This window comes from Procambarus clarkii, chromosome 5, assembly GCF_040958095.1.
Source record: "Procambarus clarkii isolate CNS0578487 chromosome 5, FALCON_Pclarkii_2.0, whole genome shotgun sequence".
Lineage (NCBI taxonomy): Eukaryota > Metazoa > Arthropoda > Malacostraca > Decapoda > Cambaridae > Procambarus > Procambarus clarkii.
In genome coordinates this window covers 6,305,181-6,325,069 of record NC_091154.1, presented here as the reverse complement: position 1 = coordinate 6,325,069, position 19,889 = coordinate 6,305,181, and the positions used below count along the sequence as shown (strand labels likewise).

The 19,889-nt window shown below is 44.8% G+C and overlaps 1 protein-coding gene across 1 annotated transcript in view; it reads left to right on the top strand.

The window, feature by feature from the left end:
• The window catches only part of LOC123764215 (HAUS augmin-like complex subunit 4), a 38,456-nt gene extending 19,933 nt beyond the window's left edge, over positions 1–18,523 (top strand). Inside the window, exons 6-9 of the mRNA XM_069338903.1 lie at positions 9,619–9,766; positions 10,144–10,274; positions 12,969–13,099; positions 15,550–18,523. Of these exons, the coding sequence (XP_069195004.1) occupies positions 9,619–9,766; positions 10,144–10,274; positions 12,969–13,099; positions 15,550–15,793 (654 nt within the window). The 3' untranslated portion in view covers positions 15,794–18,523. The remainder of the gene's footprint in view (positions 1–9,618; positions 9,767–10,143; positions 10,275–12,968; positions 13,100–15,549) is intronic.
• Positions 18,524–19,889: the final 1,366 nt, after the last annotated feature.

The window sequence follows — 19,889 nt, the reverse complement described above, 5'->3', positions numbered from 1 at the left end:
GTTGATGTGCTTCTTAACTGTTAAACTGTGCAATGCACCTGCAGGCCCTCGTCTGGTTTGCGCAATGCGCCTCCTGGTATTTGTATTTTTCACGTTCCATTCAAAACTCCCGCGGCTACATGGGGTTCACATCAGCTTCCTCAGGGCTCTTGTAAACAGATGCCATCTTAAAAAAAAATCATGGGCCACATTCCCGGGTGTAAGAGCCCCAGTACTGAGTGAGCAACCAAGGACGGCGCACGCAGCATGAGCTCACAGCACTGCTGTTCAGCTTGTGACCACAGCATTGCCTAATAATGTCAAAATATATGTATAACTTGTATTATTTAGTCATGATAGTATTACAGATGAGCCTGAGTGTGATAATGACCGTGTACAATGTTTAAATATCAGTGATTCAATGCTTTTCGCGATGTTCACAGCGCTAGCCACAACACCACAGCATTATTTTGTCCATCTAGGAATCTTCAAACGACTTCCTAGGTTCCTTTACAAAATAAACTTGTGGTCAATTATTAATTTACAGGATTTAGTGACCAGTATTGTGATAACAGGAGGATTGTGGTGATAATAAGCACTGTGCGTAGTATTGTGGGAGGAGGAATTGTGGTGAGGGAGGGAGAGAATCGAGGTAACCTCACTGTGTGTGTGGCAGCCACACTTGTTTTGCTCACCATACTAGCTTAGTGGTTTGCTATGGTGAACACATTTGTACATGGGTATATACAATGTGTGTATATAGTGTAATAGCAACAGGAGTATGTTGGGAGGAATTATTTTGGCGAGGGAGGTTACGTAATTGTAGCGTCGTCTGCTGGCTGCTGTGTGATTTCTCATGCAGTGTATGGTGGCCACTGTAAAGTTTGGACACAATATCGGCTTACTTGCATAGTTCGGGTGAATAAAACATGTAGATAGGTATACATAACATGTGTAAATAGTGTAATAAAAACAATAACAGTATGATGGGAGGAGCAATGTTGGCGAGTAAGATGTTGGAGGAGTGAGGGTGTGGCAGCTGATACTCGCGGAGTTCTGAGTGTGTTGATGGTGAATGTATATAGTGTATAGTGTGTAAATAGATTGTATATATATATATACATAAATTAGCATGATGCATGGAAAATATGTGCAGTATATATGTTCATGTGTGTCATGCACGTAACAGTGTCTTCGGACAGTACGGATGCTCAACTACCATAATACAGCATACGTGTTCATTATACATAGGATTGGCACGAAAAAACAAATAAAATGTATATGGAACTGTGCGCAAAAAATGAACAAAAATATATTTCTGGCAACTCGCGCATCCTGCCCCGGCCGCCCTACCGGCCCCGGGGGCATATGCCACAGGCGACCACGGAATGATGACGTCACACGCGAACTTACAGACCCCATAGCAGCCAAAGTACGTACAATTTCGACCTTCTGTTACTATACCCCTACTCAGGGAAGGGGTTTTGACACTTTCAAAACAAAAAATAATTTTTTCCAGAGAATTTATTTCCTGCACACTGAGGGGGTTGTCATATTTGGAAGCCAAGCAGTTGAGGGGATAAGGGGGCATAGTACAAAAATATGCAAAAGTGAAAACTGGTTCGATTTCAATCAAACTTTTCTGTGGAGAGCCACTTCGGCTTCCTGGAGCTATACCGGGCTGATGTGTATATATTAGACCGTGGTAACAGTCAACCGAAGGAGTTCTAGGCCTACCGGGGACCAGAGCCAGAACCTGGCCCCCCTCCAGAGAGGCACGAGGAGCAATGGCCTATAGACACCCCCGTGTAATTGGAAGCAGTCTTTGTCTGCCATCTACCAGGTCAGGCATCCAGAAAGGTAAGAATTTCAAAACAAACTACTGCTGGCCAAAAAATTGCAAACCGAAAGCCAAAAAGACAAACAGAACTCCCCAATCAAAAACTGGGAAACAAACATGACGTCACCACAACCGCCGCGCATCCGTCTGTGCAACCCCTCCCCGGGAGGGGAAGCGAGGGTTCCAGACCTTCACGCTGGCAGCTCTCCTGCATTTCGTCATGTCATCTTAGTGGGTGCATTGGACGAGGTTGATCCGCCCCATCCTTCCGGGGTTCCTGTCTGCTCTACGCAGACACGGGCCTAGCGGTTCTTCTGGACTTGTCCAGTCTGTGCCCTGGATTCTATGCCCTCATCGGCATAGAATCGGAGACTGTTGTCTCCGGTCCGGCTTCTGTTGGGGTCGGGTGCCTGGATGGTGGCCCTGGACCTCCAGGTCACTTTTTGGCACATTCCTCTTCAGGTTTTCGGGACTGGCACAGTTGGTGGTGGGGCTTCAGGCTTGCCGCTTTTGTTGCCTTCCCTAGTTTGTAATTGGCACTTGGTGTATTTACGCATCTTTACCGGATCTTGGTGTCTTGTCTGAGTCGGCTTGGGATTCGGTGTCTGGCCTACCTTGACGACTGGTTAGTGTGGGCTCCCAGACGGTCTGCTTGTCTGCTCGCCAGGGATGTGGTTCTTTCCAGATCGCTGGGTTTGGTTTCCTGGTGATCTGGAGGCTGTTCCATCTGTTTCCGTCCTGGGTTCGGACCTGGCTGGGTCTTGTTTAGGGCTCTTGGGCCGCTCCTTGTCTTTCCCTCCAGAAGTGTTGCAGCAGCTGTGGTTCCGCCTTAGGCTGTGTGGTCCCGCCTCAGGCTGTTTATGAGGGGGTCCTGGGTTGCTCGGCGGTTGTTTGAGCGGTTGTGCCGGAGTCTGAACTTTGACGTGCTGGTCTGCCCGCAGGGTCGGGTTTGGCTTCGGCGTCTGTTTGGTTCCTTCGGAGACTCCCCTTCCACCTCTCTTGCAATTGTTGGGTTCATTCCTCCGGGGATCTTGTGTTGGTGCTGCGTCACCAGCTTCCTCTTTGGGGTTTTTGGGGTTCCGTGCCTTGGCACCTCCCCGAGCCTTCGCTCGATGTGTTCACGGACGGGTCATCTCTCGGCTGGGGTTTTGTGACCAGTGCTCACCAGGTCAGCCGGGGATGGTAGGATCTGTCCGTCCGTCGGGCTCACAGCATGGTTCGGGAGTTTCGTGGCTGTCTAGTTTACGCTTTGGAGGGTTCGGGTCACTCGGTGCTCTACCATCCAGCTCCATTCGGACTGTTCTCTAGCGGTTCTTTGTCAGAACCACAGGGTTTCTCTTAGGTGTTTGACCTTTGGGATTGGTCCCTTCGAGTGGCTCGTTTGCTGGATTCTCGGGGTTTGCGCTACTGTGAGGTTCATGTCCGGGGTGTCCTACTTCCTGGCGGACAGCCTGTCTCGGTTCATTCCTCTTTGCGGATTAGCCAGTCATCGCCGACTCGTTTTGTTGGCTCTGCCGGACGTATGGACTCCTGGCCATGGACATCTTCGCGTTGGCGTGGTCTAGGCGTCGCCCACTCTATGTGGCACCCTTACCCGCCTGCGAGGCGTTCACGGTGGATGCCTTTCGGCAGGACTGGTCGAGGTGGGGGTACCTGTTCCTCTTTTCCCAGTCCAGCTGTTGCTTCGGGTTCTGGCTTGGTTGGAGTCCATTCCCAGGGAGAGTAGTCCTCATGGTCCCTTGGTGGCCGGCCCAGCTTTATTTTCAGACGCTGCTTGATAGTTGTCCGAACCCGGGGCGTTTTCCCGCGGCTCCGCCTCTTTCGGCAGGTCGGACTGGTCCTGTACGTGACTGGTTCGGCCTTCTCCTCGGCTTTTCGCGTCTGGTATTTTGACACGGGTATCACCATCTTTATGGTGATCGGGTGGCTTTGTTGATGGTGTCCCACCTGTGAGCTTCGTCTCGGCGACAGTATGACATTACTGGTGTTTCTATGCACCTTTTTTCTTGCTATTTGTAGGTTGTCTTCTCTTTTTGCATCGGGTTGTCTTGTCCCTTCTTAGGTTTTCAGGACTACAGTTATTTGATGTTTCTTACTGTCGCCTCATTTTGTGCGGCGCTGGCAGAGCCGCTCTGGCTTGCGTTCGGGGTGGACGTCACATCTGCCCCGTTCCATACGCTTTCTCGTGTTTTGTTTCACCTCCGGCCTGCTCATGCGTCTCCCGAGTCGTCCTGGTGCCCTCTTATCTTCTTCTCCTCAGTTTGTGGTAGCCCCTTCAGTTCAAGTTTGGTTTTCATAGGCCATATTTTGTTGGCATGGGCCTCTGTGGGTTGGGTCGGGGAGCTTCCGGCTCTTCCGGTGCAGAGGTTTCTGCTCTTTGGTACTGGTGGTAGGTTTGTACGTTTGCAGCCTTTCTCCGTCCTTCTGGCGACGGTCGAGATGGCTGCTTTCCGGAGGGGTTCTTGGGATATTGATGCTTGATTGGTTCGGCCTGGGGTGCGTCCTGTGTTGTCCGGTTGCGCCTCTTTGCCGTTACCTGGGTACCGTGTCTGGGGATGCGCTTTGGGTTGATCCGGTTCCCTTCGTTCCCTGCTTTAGGGCTCGGGTCTCCCAGGTCGTCCGCAGAGTTTTTAAGTCTTCTAGCCAGCAGTCTATCCTTGCGCCCGTGCTGTTCGGACATTTACAGCTTTCACTGCTGAGTTGGTGACGTCTAGGGCTCATTTCGGGGGCAAGGATTTGAGGGTCGCACAGGTTCCTGGCTGCACATTCTTTATGCGCGTGTCTGCTCCTGTGCATTCTTGTTGCCATGGGTTGCAGGTTGCAACCTGTTGTCTCGGCTTCGCGCTGCGGAGTTTGTGGCGGCCGCCTCCCAGGTCAGCCCTTTCTTTTTCTTCTCTTTGGGTATGAAGCTGCAGGGAGCCGTAGGGGCTCCCCACAGAAAACCAGCGTTGAATGTAATGAAACGCCATTTTCTGGGTGAGCCCCAGAGGCTCCCTGGCAACCCTCCCTCCCACTGGTTGGCGTTTTTTTCGCGTTGGTTGAAGCTTAGTTTCCAAACTGAAGCTAGGCAGCTGGCGTGGTGAGGTCCGGGGTTCCCCCCTCCCCCTCTCAGGGCGGGGAGGGCTGCGCGGACGATCGGCGTGGCAGTAAAGTGTGATGTTTGCTTGTTTGCTTGTTTCCTTGGGATTGTAGGGAGTTTCTACCTCTCTGTTCGGTTTTATGTTTTAGTTTTTTACCATGTAGGGTTTGTTTTGTTATGCCTACCTTTCTGGGTGCCTAACCCTGGTCGATGGCAGATAAGGAAAACCCCAACCACAAGGGGTTTTCCAGGGCCATTGCTCCCTAAAACCTCTCTGAAGGGGCCAGGTTCTGGCGCTGGTCCCTGGTAGGTCTGAATTTCTTAGCTTATGGCCCGGTCTAATATAACATATATTAGCCCGATAAGCTCCAGGAAGCCTCCGGGGCTCACCCAGAAAATGGCGTTTCATTACATTCAACGTGGTTTTATGCTCAAATGGCCAAAAATCCGACAAAAAACTGTAAATCCTTGCGAAGAATTTATGCGGCATAGTCACTGGGCGCGAGGCACTGGAAAACTGAGGGGCGATCGCTGTGCCACTACGTGCTAGGTCGGCCTGTACGCATATCAACACCCTCGTATTCTGAGGCAATGCTTGTATTCCGATGTAAATTTTCTGAGCAAATCCTGCTTGTAGTCCGAAAAACTCGTAAACAGGGACACTCGTAATCCGAGGTACCACTGTACAGGTCTATAGTTGAAGGGGTCTTCCCTGCTATCACTTTTGTAGATTGGAACTATGTTGGCCTTTTTCCACACGTCTGCTACGACTCCTTTACACAGGGATGCCTGAAAGTTCAGGTGAAGTGGAATGCTGAGCTCAGATGCACATTCTCTCAGAACTCATGGTGAAACTCCATTTGGGCCAACTGCTTTGTTCTTACTTAGCTCCTTTAGCATATTTTCCACTTCATCTCTATATGCTCTATGTTGTTCTCTGGAATTCTTATTGTGTCTGGTTTTCTGAAGATTTCATTTTGTACAAACACACTTTGGAACTTTTTGTTTAATGTTTCACACATTTCCTTTTCATTTTCTGTGAATCTGTTTCCCATATTCAACTTCTGGATATTATCCTTTACCTGCAATTTGTTGTTTATGAATTTGTAGGATACGCCCGGTTTTGTTTTACATTTAACCGCTATCCCTTTTTCAAAATTTCTTTCTGCCTCCTTCCTTACTGCCGTATAGTTGTTTCTTGCAACTTTGTATTACTGGTATGTTTGGGGGTTTGGCCTCTTCCAATATTGATTCCATTTTTGTCTTTTGGTCTCTGGCCCTCTCGCAATTTCTGTTGAACCAATCCTGTTTTCAGGCCCTGCATCTCTGTTTTGGTATGAATGTTAGTGTGCCTTCATTGTATATTTTGCAAAATTTGGCATACATTTCATTTACTTCCCTGCCTAGCAGCAAGTCTGTCCAATTACAGTCATTAAAATTTTTCGAAGTTCCCCATAGTGACCTCTCTTGAAATCGAGTTTATCAACTGTTTCAATGTCCCCATTTTCTTCTAGATGACATCTTAAAGCATATTTAATGTCAAACAGGATGTGATCACTCTTTCCCAAGGGAGGAAGGTATTGGATGTCAAATATCTCTTCTTCTTTCCTGGTGAATACTCGATCCAATACTAACGGTACATCTTTCCCTCATTCTTGTGGCTCTGCTTGATGTGTTGATGCAAGAATGTCTCCAGAATGAGGTTCACAAATCTGCATGTCCAAAAGTCCTCCGTTCTTGCTTCATAGACCTCCCAGTCTATTGCTTTAAAGCTGAAGTCCCCCAGTATCAACAGTCGTGATTTATCTTTATCGGCTTGTACAATAATATCTCTCATGACCATTATGAGGTCCTCTCTTTTGTCATCCAGTTCTTCCTTTGTCCATGTGTTGCTTGCTGGTGGGCTGTAGGCATTTACAATTATCAGCTTATCATCCTGATTCTAGACCTGCAATGCCATTGTGTCAGTATCTCGAGGGTTTTCAATTTTGCGCTCTCGACGCAGTAAAAAAACTTCCCCCTTGTGCGTGCGGCGTTTCGGGCGATCGAGCGACAACACTGAAAAGTGTATATTCTTTTCACTGCCCTGACGTTAATTTTCGATGTACGTATTTCATTTTTGTCCCAATGTGTTCACAATAGAATGTTCTAGAAGAACATAAGTATAAAATGTTACCAAAACATGAGTTAGACCAGCACCAAATAAAGAACTACGTCGATCACTAGCCGTGAGCGCCAGACAGCAACGAAATGTTTCTACTCTCTTCAGGGTTGTCAACTCCATACTTGTCCTACAGCGTTAATTTTGGTATCACTGAAATTGCAATAAAATTCCCTACGCGGACATATGCATATAAATATAGAATCAATGTCGCAGCCCACCCACAAGAGTGTGGGAAATGGCCGAAGTGTTACTCGTGGCGGCATATCGGCGAAACCCCATAATGAAAAGTGTATATACTTTTCACTGTCCTGACATTAATTTTCGATGTACATATTTCATTTTTGTACCAATGTGTTCACAATAGAATGTTCTAGAAGAACATAAGTATAAAACGTCACATAAGGATGCGTTTGACCGGTACAAATAAAAAACTACGTCGATTATACTCGTCGTGTCAATACAGTATCCACTCAATTTAACGGCCTATATGGGGCTGTACCCTAGTCGTTATTTCCGGAGCTCCGTTATTTTCGAAGTTAAGTCGGGTCGGGTAATTTTTCAAGTAACATTCAGGTAGGATATATTTTATACTGTATAACTAAAATTAAATAAAGTTCATTGTGTAATTGCATTCCAATTTAGTGCCACACCGACGATTAAGCCAGTTGTTGGCTGCTGCATGGATGATGTGTGAACACGGTCTGATCAAGCCCAGATGGGTGGGAAAAAATTGATTCATTCCTTTGTATTGCAAAATATTTCGTGTATCAATCAGCAAGTTAATATTTTCTCAATAATATTTTAGAGATGTGTTTTGATTTACCCTGAACAGTGCAGGTAATGTATTTTTAATGTTACAACACACGCTGTGGCGGCCATGCCATAACAATGGCGATCGAGCCTTGTCACTGAGAGCTAGCCAAGACGAAATATTTTGAGCTCACCTATTCTCTGCTGACGATAGAATATACATTTGTAGAGACTAATATGTAGCTTTTGTTGAAAAAAAAAAATTAATATCTTGTAATACTATAATAAAATTGGTAAATTGACTTACTTTTAATGAAGCTGAAGATTACGAAGCTGTGAAGATTACGTCATCCTCTGCAGCGCTTGTTTTATATTGTTTATATTGTATACAGGGTACATACTGTATGTACACTTATTTTCAGGCATATTTTAATAGAGTATCCTTCTGTTTCTTGATGTCACTTACTGTACTTTTCCCGATGTTAAACTCTGCTGCTGCTCGTGCATGAGAATATCCTTTATCAAGTTTCTTAATTAACTCCAGCTTCTGTGCAACCGTCAGGCGCTTCCTTTGGGTAACTTTTGGCATTTTGTAAATTAAAAAGATCACAATTACAGTACAGTAATATCCTTCACAATTGAAGCTAGCCGCGCGAGTTCACAGTAAACACTGGGAACACATGGCCCGGCGGAGTACATTCTAGGTCCGTGGGAAAAAAAATACCTAGCGCCTATACTATAAAAGGTATTTAATAAGAAAACAAAGACTTTTGCTTAATAAAAACTGTTTCAAAATATTTTATTAATAATAATTTACAATTTTCTTCATTAAAGTGAATCATTTTAAAAGAAAATTAAGATGTAATATATAACTCTGGACGATCCAGGTCGGTGGCCTGGTCGCCATGTGAGGGGACGCTGATGCCACAACAAACCCAATACCGACCGTCGGTAATATCGACCGCAGACCGGTATAGCAGGCTCCAGATACCGGTCTCCCAAACCGGTCGTTAATACCGGCAGATCGGTATAAAAGAAGCCGTTAAATTGAGTGGATACTGTAATACAATTGTTTTACCACGATGATGCAGTGCCATGCCGTTCTCCCAAATAAGCTCTTTGGCTATTAGAGAAAACGTAAATTTCATGGCGAACATTTGTAAACTATCCCCAAGTCGATTGGATAGAAAATAGATTTTATACAAATATTTTTTCTCGTGACTCGTGAACGAGTTCGTCACACGCACTCAGGAGAAAAATGGGTAATGTTCTCGGGTGCCACCGATGCGTGAAAGTGTTAACTCTTTAACCTTCAGGTGTTCTTTCACCAGCACAGCCACTACTCCTCCCTTCCTAGTTTTCCTGTCACGTCTCCAAACTGAGTAGCCCCTTGGAAATACGACTTCATTTAAAATATTTTCTTCAAGTTTCGTCTCTGTTAATGCGACAATATCTGGGACTTTGAGCTTGATTTATATCCTTCAACTCCAATATTTTCGATCTCACTCCACCTATGTTGGTGTATACTATTTTCAGGAACATGTTCCCCTTCCCTCTGTTCTTTACACCCCTTTCCTTTAATGATTTTGTTGCTTTGTCTCGTGTACCATTTCACAAGCTTTCCAGTCCCTGACACTTTGTAAAAAAAAAAAAATCTTCATTTTTATCCCCATTTAGGTGTTTCGCTTCAATAAGGTTCATTTTCAGTTTTTCTCTGTCCTCCTTTGAGAGGTCTTGTCTTATTGTGTGTGTAGTAAATTACCTAATGAAAATTCAGAATTTAGATGGCTAAATATTTTTTTTCAGCATACTGTTTTCGGCATTACCCCAGAGCAAGTGTTGAGCCGCGCTGAGGTTTGCGTTTCGAACAAACAAGTTGAGAAATTGGCCGATGCATTGGAAGAAAGAATAGAGCAGGAATGTACACGGATTGCCTCTTTTATGGATCCAATAGGTGAGAATTGCTGGGACACAACTTGCACATGTGTGACAGTAGGCAGGTGTGATGGGGACACATGTGACAGTAGGAAGGTTTGATGGAGACAGGTGTGATGGAGTAGACAGTCTCCCATACCAATTACTACAAGAGTCTCCCATACTAATGACTGCAACTGTCCACCTCCCATACCAATTACTACAACAGTGTCTCCCATACTAATGACTGCAAGTGTCCACCCCCCCATACCAATTACTACAACAGTGTCTTGCATACCAATAATTCTGCCCCAATATTCCCCACTTTACTCCACCAAGAAGGCAACATTACCATAGGCATATCCTGCTTGAAGTGTTCTCTGCATTGTTGGTCAGTAATCACCTCGGTTGTTGCAGAGTTTGTGAACTACGACCCAGATGATGTTGCAAAGATTCCCGACCGTTTGAGCGACGTCAAACGAAAGTGTGCGGATGAGAGGGCAAAGCTCGTGCACAGCATGATGCAGACTGACTGCCTCTTCCAGCAGGTTGGTGAAGTTTGGGATTGGTCTTGATGGATTGGTGGACATTGGTGGGTCTCTTGTGATTGGTGGAAATGATTGGTTTACATTGGTAGGTAAACTCACAATGGTGGTCTATTTACTGGTTCATCCTTATCTCCAAGTTTAACCCCTAACACTGTTCCATTCTTGCTACCCCTTACACAGCTCCAATCTTGTTAACCCTTACACTGCTCCAATCTTGTTAACCCTTACACTGCTCCAATCTTATTAACCCTTACACTGCTCCAATCTTGTTAACCCTTACACTACTCCAATCACTATCAGTGTGTTTCTCCTAATCTCAAAGGACCATATGTGAATAATCCTTATGAGTTTTCAAAACTAGTTTTTCTCTGTGTAACTGGATGTAGGTTTTAAATTGTTTATCAGTTACAAGTAGAGTAAATAGTGACAGATTCACTAGCACGAGTGTCAAATCTAAGGTAGAAAACAGGCAATGGCATAAAAAATACAGTACTGTAAGAGCTTGGTAAATTGGATTCTAGTAACCCAAATCTCTAAATGAATTTATGTTTGAAATTTTAACTCATTTTACCTATTGGACCCATATAGGAATTCATATTAAATGTTACAGCGAATGAGAAACTCTTATTAAATTTGAATTTGAGTGCTTGACTTCTGAACTTGAATAGTAAATTGGGTTACTGAGATTTCTGCTGAACGAGATACCCTTATAAATTCGAATGTGTTCATTTTTGGAAATTTCTGGTTAAAAAATCAGCATAGTGGAGTGGGAATGGGCCCCATATGTTTTAAATTACCAAGTGTAGACAGTATTCCTTCCAGCTTGTGTAACGGGTGTCTCAGGAACGTTCTCCTTCAAGCCAGCCTCATAAAGGAGGAGAGTTCTTGAGTTCCTTCTCATACTGTGAACACTAATAAATATTCCTCATCATCACTTAGCTTATCCAAAATCCTGCCTAATTTGTCTGGTTGATTTGTCCGTTTACTTGCGGCAGTCATGAATGCGTCTTCAAGATCAACGTGAGTAACGATGTTGATCTTGAAGATGCGTTCAAGATCAGTGTGAGTGACGATGGCGAGCTTGAAGGTGCATTCAAGATCAATGTGAGTGACGATGTTGATCTTGAAGATGCATTCAAAATCAACATCATCAGAACGCGTCATCACATTCTGCATTCCGTCATCACTCCATTGTGTTAGGTGTTGAGAGGCACCGATACAAATATTTTCTGAAGAGAGCAGGTCATCACCAGAGACGTCAAAATATGTCAAGAGAAGGAAAATTGGATAGACTGTATAACGCTCTTTATACCTTTCCTCACATAAGATGAAGAGACGAGCAGGGACAGCTGGGAAGTAATTCAAATAGGTAAAATATAAGTTGTGGATGGAGTTGGCTTCAACAACCTCTTCCTTCCTTACTGGAGAGGAATGGCAAACAGGGTCCCACAGAGCACTGTTCAAGGCCTGTCACTATTCTAAATCTATGTAAACACCCTTTCAAAGGAAGTGAGCTAGTGAGCCTGGCAATGTTTGCCCAATGACTCAAAGATGGCGAGGACGACTGTAGTACTGCAGGGAGACAGTGACATAATCCAGGAGTGAGCAGACAAATGGTTGTTGGAGTTTACACAAACAAGTGTATGGTAGCAACGATGGTGAAGCAAGACAGATGATCGGATGGAATATACTGTACACAGTATGAAAGGGACGTAAACAAAATAAAGAATTTGGAGTGGGTGTAATTTCATCATTAACACCAGATATGGACATATACGGGGTAACGTCAGTGACCTATGGGAAACTAATGAACATAAGACCTTACATTTATAAATCAAAACAAGGATGCTTTTAAGAACATACACGGTCTTATGCGAGACCTTTACTATTTTATAGAGGCAGCACAACATGGAATCTAGGCCTCTATAGCACAAAAGAAGAAACTTGAAGACGTACATATTGTGAGTTGCTACAGGACAAGTACTGGAATTCAGAGCATTAAGCTATGAGAACAGGTTAATGGAACTAAATTAGACAACCCTAGAAGAGAAAAGGAAGAGCAGGTATATATGATGGCAAACAAAATACTGCAAGGAATAAAAAAAGTGAACAGGACGACCTCTTAGAAGATAAGACACGAGAAAGTGTGAAAGCCGGAAATTCAAATGAGTTTAAGAAATGATGGAAAATTCTTTGCTCGTACTACGTACAAGCAGTCACCTAGTTCTGTGTATGGAAAGAAAAAGTTATAAAGCCACCTCTATTCAAAACCAATCAAGAAAGTTAAAATAAAGCACAACACGTCAAACAAAGCAAGTGGGCGGGGCATAAAAAAATAGATCTCAGTATGTCATGAGCTTTGTTGTGTAAGCACAGCCACCACCATGATCAGCTCCTCTTCAACCAGCTTGGAGGCATCTTGCTGCAGTTTGAAGAACTTTAGATTTGCATTGAATATAATTGTATAATTTATAAAGCATTCATTCAAATATTTAATCATAAATATGGCTAGTATAAAAGACCAAGGATTTCTTAAGTACGGTACTACTAATGATTAATTATAAACCAGAGTCACAGAAGTTAAACAAATTGAGGATATTACGTGTATGAAAAAAGCTCTCGTTCACTGTACTTCATATTTGTGTAGGTCTTTAGAGATATACTGTACTGCACATGAGGTAATTTCTGTTATAGGTGTACTGCCTCCTCCTGGAGTACAGCAAGGTGCTGCAGGATATGATGACGAAGCAACGGTTGTCTCAGTTTCCGGCACACCATACAGCAAGCGGTATCGCTATGTGCAACACTCACCTCAAGAAACTGAGGTAAGTCAATATGCTGTTGGTGTCGGTAGTGTACATAGGCAGGAAAGGTGTCTGCGAGGTGGGGCTGTTTGGGGTCATGTACCTGTTGGTACCCAGTAGTGTACGTGGGCAAGGAAGGTGTCTGTGTAGAGGGGTGTACAGGGTCATACTCCTTAAAGGCACTTACATTTACTATGTATGGGATACAGCGAGTTGAATATTAATTGACAGGTTTTTGTAACAGAATTTGTGAAGTGTGTTACCAGTAATAATATATTTGGTTCACAAAAGTTTTAGTTGAATTATTTGTCTTTAGTACACACAGAAATCATGATAGAGTGATACGTCAAATGAACAAATCCACAAGGGCCCGTGATGAGGGTTCGAACCCACGCTCGGGATCATCTTCTTGAGGTTATCTTGAGATGATTTCGGGGCTTTTGTGTCCCCGCGGCCCGGTCCTCGACCAGGCCTCCACCCCCAGGAAGCAGCCCGTGACAGCTGACTAACACCCAGGTACCTATTTACTGCTAGGTAACAGGGGCATTCAGGGTGAAAGAAACATTGCCCATTTGTTTCTGCCTCATGCGGGAATCGAACCCGTGCCACAGAATTACGAGTCCTGCGCGCTATCCACCAGGCTACGAGGCCCCATATGAGATGGGATGGTCCCAGACACGCCTTAGTCGACTGTGCCATGACATGGTAAAAGAATTGATTGCAATAGTGAGTTCTACTGCCCTCACATGGATCCTACAGCCTCTCCGAAACACAAACTGGGGTTTTTACACAATTCCCCCATGCACCTGGGCTCTGTCAACCAGATGTTCTACCTCTTCACCCTTACTTCAATACACACAGAAATCACAATAGCGTGATACGTCAAAGGAACAAATCCACAAGGACCGTCCGTAATGAGGGTTCGAACCTACGTCCGGGATGGTCTCGGCCGTGCCTTTGTTGACTGCACCACGACATGGTAAAAGAATTTGATTTCTGTGTGTATTTAAGTAAGAGCGAAGAGGTAGAACATCTGGGTGACAGAACCCGGGTGCATGGGGGAATTGTGCAAAATCCCGGTTTGTGTCTCGGAGAGGCTGCAGGATCTGTGTGAGGGCAGTAGCAATCCCGGTTGCAATTCTTTTACCATGTTGTGGCGCAGTCAACTAAGGCGCATCTGGGATCATCCCGGACATAGGTTCGAACCCTCATTACACCCCTTGTGAATTTGTTTATTTGTCTTTATTTTAGTGAAATAGCAGCTTTACAGTTCCATGTACTGTGTCTTGAATGTTTTTCTGGGGGAAGAGTCCCTTCGGCTACCCGGAGCTATCCAGGCTGATGTGTATATCTGTAGACTTTGGCATCAGTCAGTGTGAATGGAGTTCTAGGTCCACTGGGGACCATGAGCCAGAACCTGGCCCCCTCAGAGGGGCACGAGGAGCAATAGCCTATAGAAATGCACATGTGATTTGGAGCATTCTATATCTGCCATCGACCAGGACAGGCACCCAGAAAGGTAATCGCCCCAAAACAAACCCTTATTCTGGTTAAAACGACAAAAATAGACAAATGAATAGACAGAACCCAACTGAAAACGAGCAAACGAGCATAACGACACACGAGCTGTGCCGCATGTCTGCGCAGCTTCCCCTGCACCGGGAGGGGAGAAGGGGGAGCTCCACACTCTGCACCGGTGATCCATCCTGTAGTTCTTTGGGTGATGTGATTGTGGCATGGTCGTGTGGCTCCAGCTCCAGATTCTCTCTGTGCCTTGTGTCCAGTACTGCTCTTACGGTGGCATACGAGCTGGGAGTAATATTCACAGGTACTCGGGCTGCATGTGATTAGGGTTTCCTTCCCTGAGTGCCCTGTAAGTACCGCCCTTAGGGCTTGGGGATATCTTCCACAAGTCACCTTGGGGTCTACCTCTGTTGGTTTTTTGCTGCTCGGTGGTTGACCGCCCCGAGTGTGTTGGGGGGGGGGGTTCCTCCCTTGCTTACCCTGGGGTAAGGGGTAGTTTTTGCACTGGTAGAGGCACGGGGTACTGAGCAGCTAGTTTTCACGTATAACAGTGGCCGGCTCTGTTCCTCCTGCGTACGTTGTCCTCTTGCGGGGTTTTTCTTTTTTTTATTGTTTTCTGCTTGATGGGGGATCTGCCTTTTTGTCCCTTGCTTCCTGTTATGTTAGGGTTTGACCTGTTTTCGTTGGCCCCCCCTCCTGCTTGGCCACCGTGAGTGGACACGTCCCGGGGGGTTCAGCTTTAGCAGATTGTTTGGTAGCTTTGGGCATAGGTTAGCAGTAACCTGCCTGAGCTTACCCTTAGTGATACTAGTCCAAGGGCCCTGGGAAACCCCGCAGGGGCACAAAGGGTCCAATGGATGCGACCCTTGGGTCCAGAACATATGTTTGGCACATGTGCCATTAGTTCACCACCACCCCTGTGCTATTTAATATTCTATTTTCCCCAGGTGCTTAGAGTTAGAGCTGCTCATCGAGACATACACTAGCCAGGCGGTCCAAGCCCTGAAGCTCATACATGGTCACCTGGAAGATCGCAGAGTGCGGGCCGAGAAGTCCTTGACTCGTCTGGAGCACAAAATGAGCAGCTACAGTGGACTTGATTCTAAGTTCCAGGACTTGTTAAAGGAATACTCAAAACTCCAACAAGATATAATCTTTACAAAAAAATCAATGGAAGAGTTTGCTGAGTGATATGTCAGATTTGTGATTTATAATTTTTTTTTATTGTTGCTTGGCTATTGTGTTCCAGATAAAAGCCAATGAATGCTGTGTATGTTTGTATGTATGTATGTATGTATGTGTGTATGTGTACTCACCTAATTGTGCTTGCGGGGCTTGAGCTTTGTCTCTTTGGTCCCGCCTCTCAACTGTCAATCAGCTGGTGTACAGATTCCTGAGCCTACTGGCCTCTGTCATATCTACATTTGAAACTGTGTATGGAGTCAGCCTCCACCACATCACTGCCTAGTGCATTCCACTTATTAACTACTCTGACACTGAAAAAATTCTTTCTAACGTCTCTGTGGCTCATCTGGGTACTAAGTTTCCACCTGTGTCCCCTTGTTCATGTCCCACCCGTGCTGAAGAGTTTGTCTTTGTCCACCCTGTCAATTCCCCTGAGAGTTTTGTAGGTGGTTATCATGTATCCCCTTATTCTTCTGTTTTCCAGGGATGTGAGGTTCAGCTCCTTTAGCCTTTCCTCGTAGCTCATACCTCTCAGTTCCGGGACGAGCCTGGTGGCATACCGCTGAATCTTCTCTAACTTTGTCTTGTGTTTAACTAGGTATGGACTCCAGGCTGGAGCTGCATATTCCAGGATTGGTCTGACATATGTGGTATATAGGGTCCTGAACGATTCCTTACACAAGTTTCTGAAGGCAGTTCTTATGTTGGCCAGTCTAGCATATGCAGCTGATGATATCCTTTTGATGTGGGCCTGTGGAGACAGGTTCGGTGTGATATCAACCTCTAGATCTTTCTTTCTTTCTATTTGATTCTTGCAGGTTTTCACCTCCCAGATGGTATCTTGTGTTCAGCCTCCTGCTCCCTTCGCCTAATTTCATTACCTTACACACTCCTGAGTTGAACTTTAGCAGCCATTTTCTAGACCATTCCTCCAGATTGTTCAGGTCTTCCTGTAGTCTCTGTCTATCTTCATCCATCTTGATTCCATTGAGAGGAACGAGTTTATACCCTCCGAAAGATCGTTTACATATATTAGAAACAGGATGGGTCCAAGTACTGAGCCCTGTGGGACTCCGCTGGTGACATCTCGCCACTCTGATGTCTCCCCCCTCACCGTTACTCGCTGTTTCCTGTTGCTTAAATACTCCCTTATCCACTGGAGCACCTTCCCTTTTATTCCTGCCTGTTGCTCCAACATTTTTAACAGCCTTTTATGGGGTACTGTGTCAAAGGCTTTCTGGCATTCCAGGAAAATGCAGTCGGCTCACCCTTCTCTTTCCTGCCTAATTTTTGTTGCCTGGTTATAGAATTCTATTAAACTTGTGAGGCACGATTTACCATCTCTGAACCCATGTTGGTGGTGTGTTACAAAGTTATTTCCCTCCAGATGTTCTACGAGCCTTTTCCTCATGATCTTCTCCATCACCTTGCATGGTATACAAGTTAGGGAAACTGGCCTGTAGTTCAGTGCCTCTTGCCTGTCACCCTTCTTGTATATTGGGACTACGTTAGCTGTCTTCCAACTTTCTGGTAAGTCTCCTGTTTCCAGTGATCTATTATACACCATAGAGAGTGACACACTTAGTGCTTCTGCACCTTCCTTCAGTATCCATGGTGAGATTCTGTAAGGCCAAACAGCCTTTGTCACATCCAGCTCCAGCAGACACCTTTTGACCTCATTACTGGTGAGATCAAATTCCTCCAAGGTTGCTTGGTTTGCCACCTCCTCATTTAGTGCAGGGGCTACTCCTTGTTCTATTGTGAAGACCTCCTGGAATCTCTTGTTGAGTTCTTCACACACCTCCTTGTCATTCTCCGTGTATCTCCTTTTCTCAGTTTCATCGCTTGTTCCTTCAATGCTGTTTTCCTCCTGATGTGGCTGTGGAGCAGCTTTGGTTGGGTCTTGGCTTTACTCGCTATGTCATTTTCAAACTGTCTCCCTGCTTCCCTCCTCACTCTGAGGTATTCATTTCTGGCCCTCTGGTATCTCTCCCTGCTCTCCGGTGTTCTGTTATTTCTGTAGTTTCTCCATGTTCTTTTACTCAGTTGTTTCGCTACCTTACATTCCTGGTTGAAGCATGGGTTTTTCTGTTGTTTTTCGTTTTTCTCCTTTTGGACGGGGATAAACCTGTCTGCAGCTTCCTGGCACTTCTGGGTGACAATATCCATCATGACCTGCACATTCTTGTTTTTAAGTTCTGTTTCCTATGGTATTCTCCTGAGGAAGTTCCTCATCTCGTCATATTTTCCTCTTCGGTAATTTAGTCATTTTCCCTCTACTCCCATCCTTGGATACGTTATCCCTACCTCCACCAAGTACTCAAAGGTCAGTACACTGTGGTCACTCATTCCTATGGGGGCTTCAACTTTGACTTCCCTTATTTCTGACTCATTCAGGGTGAATATCAAGTTGAGTGTAGCTGGTTCATCATTGCCTCTCACTTTTGTGGGTTCCTTGACATGCTGGCTCAGAAAGTTCCTTGTTGCCACTTCCAAGAGTTTAGCTCTCCGCGTATCTGCACCACCATGTGGATCCCCATTCTCCCAGTCTATCTTTCCATGGTTGAAATCGCCCATGATTAAGAGTCTTGAGCCATTCCTGCAGACAACTGAAGCTGCTCTCTATTATATTAACACTTTCGCGCTCTCGGCGCTCAAAAAAAAAAATACCCCAGATGCTTTCGGCACTTCGCGCGCCTACGCGGTAAGACCGAAAAAGTGTACACTCTTTTGACTGTCCTGACAATAATTGAAGGCGCACATATTTAAATTTGGTATCACTGTGTTCGCAATGAAATTGTCTATAAGAGCATACCTATAAAATGCCGCCCAAGCATAAGGAGTATCAACACCAAATAAAAAACTATGCAGATCACTCGCCGAGAGCGCCAAACAGCAACAAAATGTTTCCACTCTCTTAATGGTTGCGAAGCCTACAGTTGTCCTACATCGCTAATTTTGGTATCATTGGAATCTCAATAAAATTCTCTACACGGACATATGCATATCAATGTTTAATATAGGTAATTGCCCACCCGCAAGAGTGTGTGAAGTGGAGAGTAGTTAGCCGCGAGCGCACTGGCGAAAACACGGGGGAAATCATGCTTGGAAAGTTTATACGTTTCCTGACCCTACTTTTCTATGTACGTATTTCTTTTTTATACCAATGTGTTCGCAATAAAATTTTCTATAAGATGAACTGTATAACATTTGTACAAAGCATGTGTAAGAGAAGCGCCAAATATAGAACCACGTCGCTCAGTATGCGTTCGCGGCAGAAACGAACGCATTGTTTTCGTTCGTTTGATGTTTGTCATGTTTATACTTGTTGAAACATTTTATAATTTGTATGACAGTGATCGCAGTAAAATTCCCTACACAGACATATACATAACACATACAAATATTTCCCACGTGTTGGATATATCAACGGCTAAAGGGAACCCACTGCCACACGCTCGCCACACCCCCAAACATACTTTGTGTATTTATTTTTTTACTCATAGAAGTTTATGTGATATAATATTCATTATGGTACCAAAACATTCGCAAATAAATTCCCTACAAAACAAAAGTATCCCCATCCATTTCGGTTAAAAAATGGAATTTATAGAAATATTTTTTCGATGGACGAGAAAAGTCGGCTGTTATGCGGAATCGTAAGAGAAAACAGCGACGAGTTATCTCTAATCTAAAGCGCGAAAGTGTTAATGGTTGCCATGTTATTCCTATCAAACTCCTGTCTAGGTCTTCTGTCATTTAGGGGAGGGTTGTAAATGACTGCCACTATTATCTTAGGTCCACCCATTGTTATAGTTCCTGTTATGTAATCTCTGAACCCATCACAGTCCGGAATTTCCATGTCATCAAAACTCCAGTCCTTCCTTATCAGCAGGGCCACTCCTCCACCTCTTCTCCCTTCCCTCTCTTTCTTTACTATATAGTAGTCCTTTGGAAACACAGCATCTGTTATGACTCCTGACAATTTTGTTTCCGTGAGTCCTATTACATCAGGGTTTTCTTCTTGCGCCCTTTCTGCCAGTTCACTTGCTTTATTAGTAATCCCATCAATGTTTGAGTACATTACCTTGAAGCTCACTTT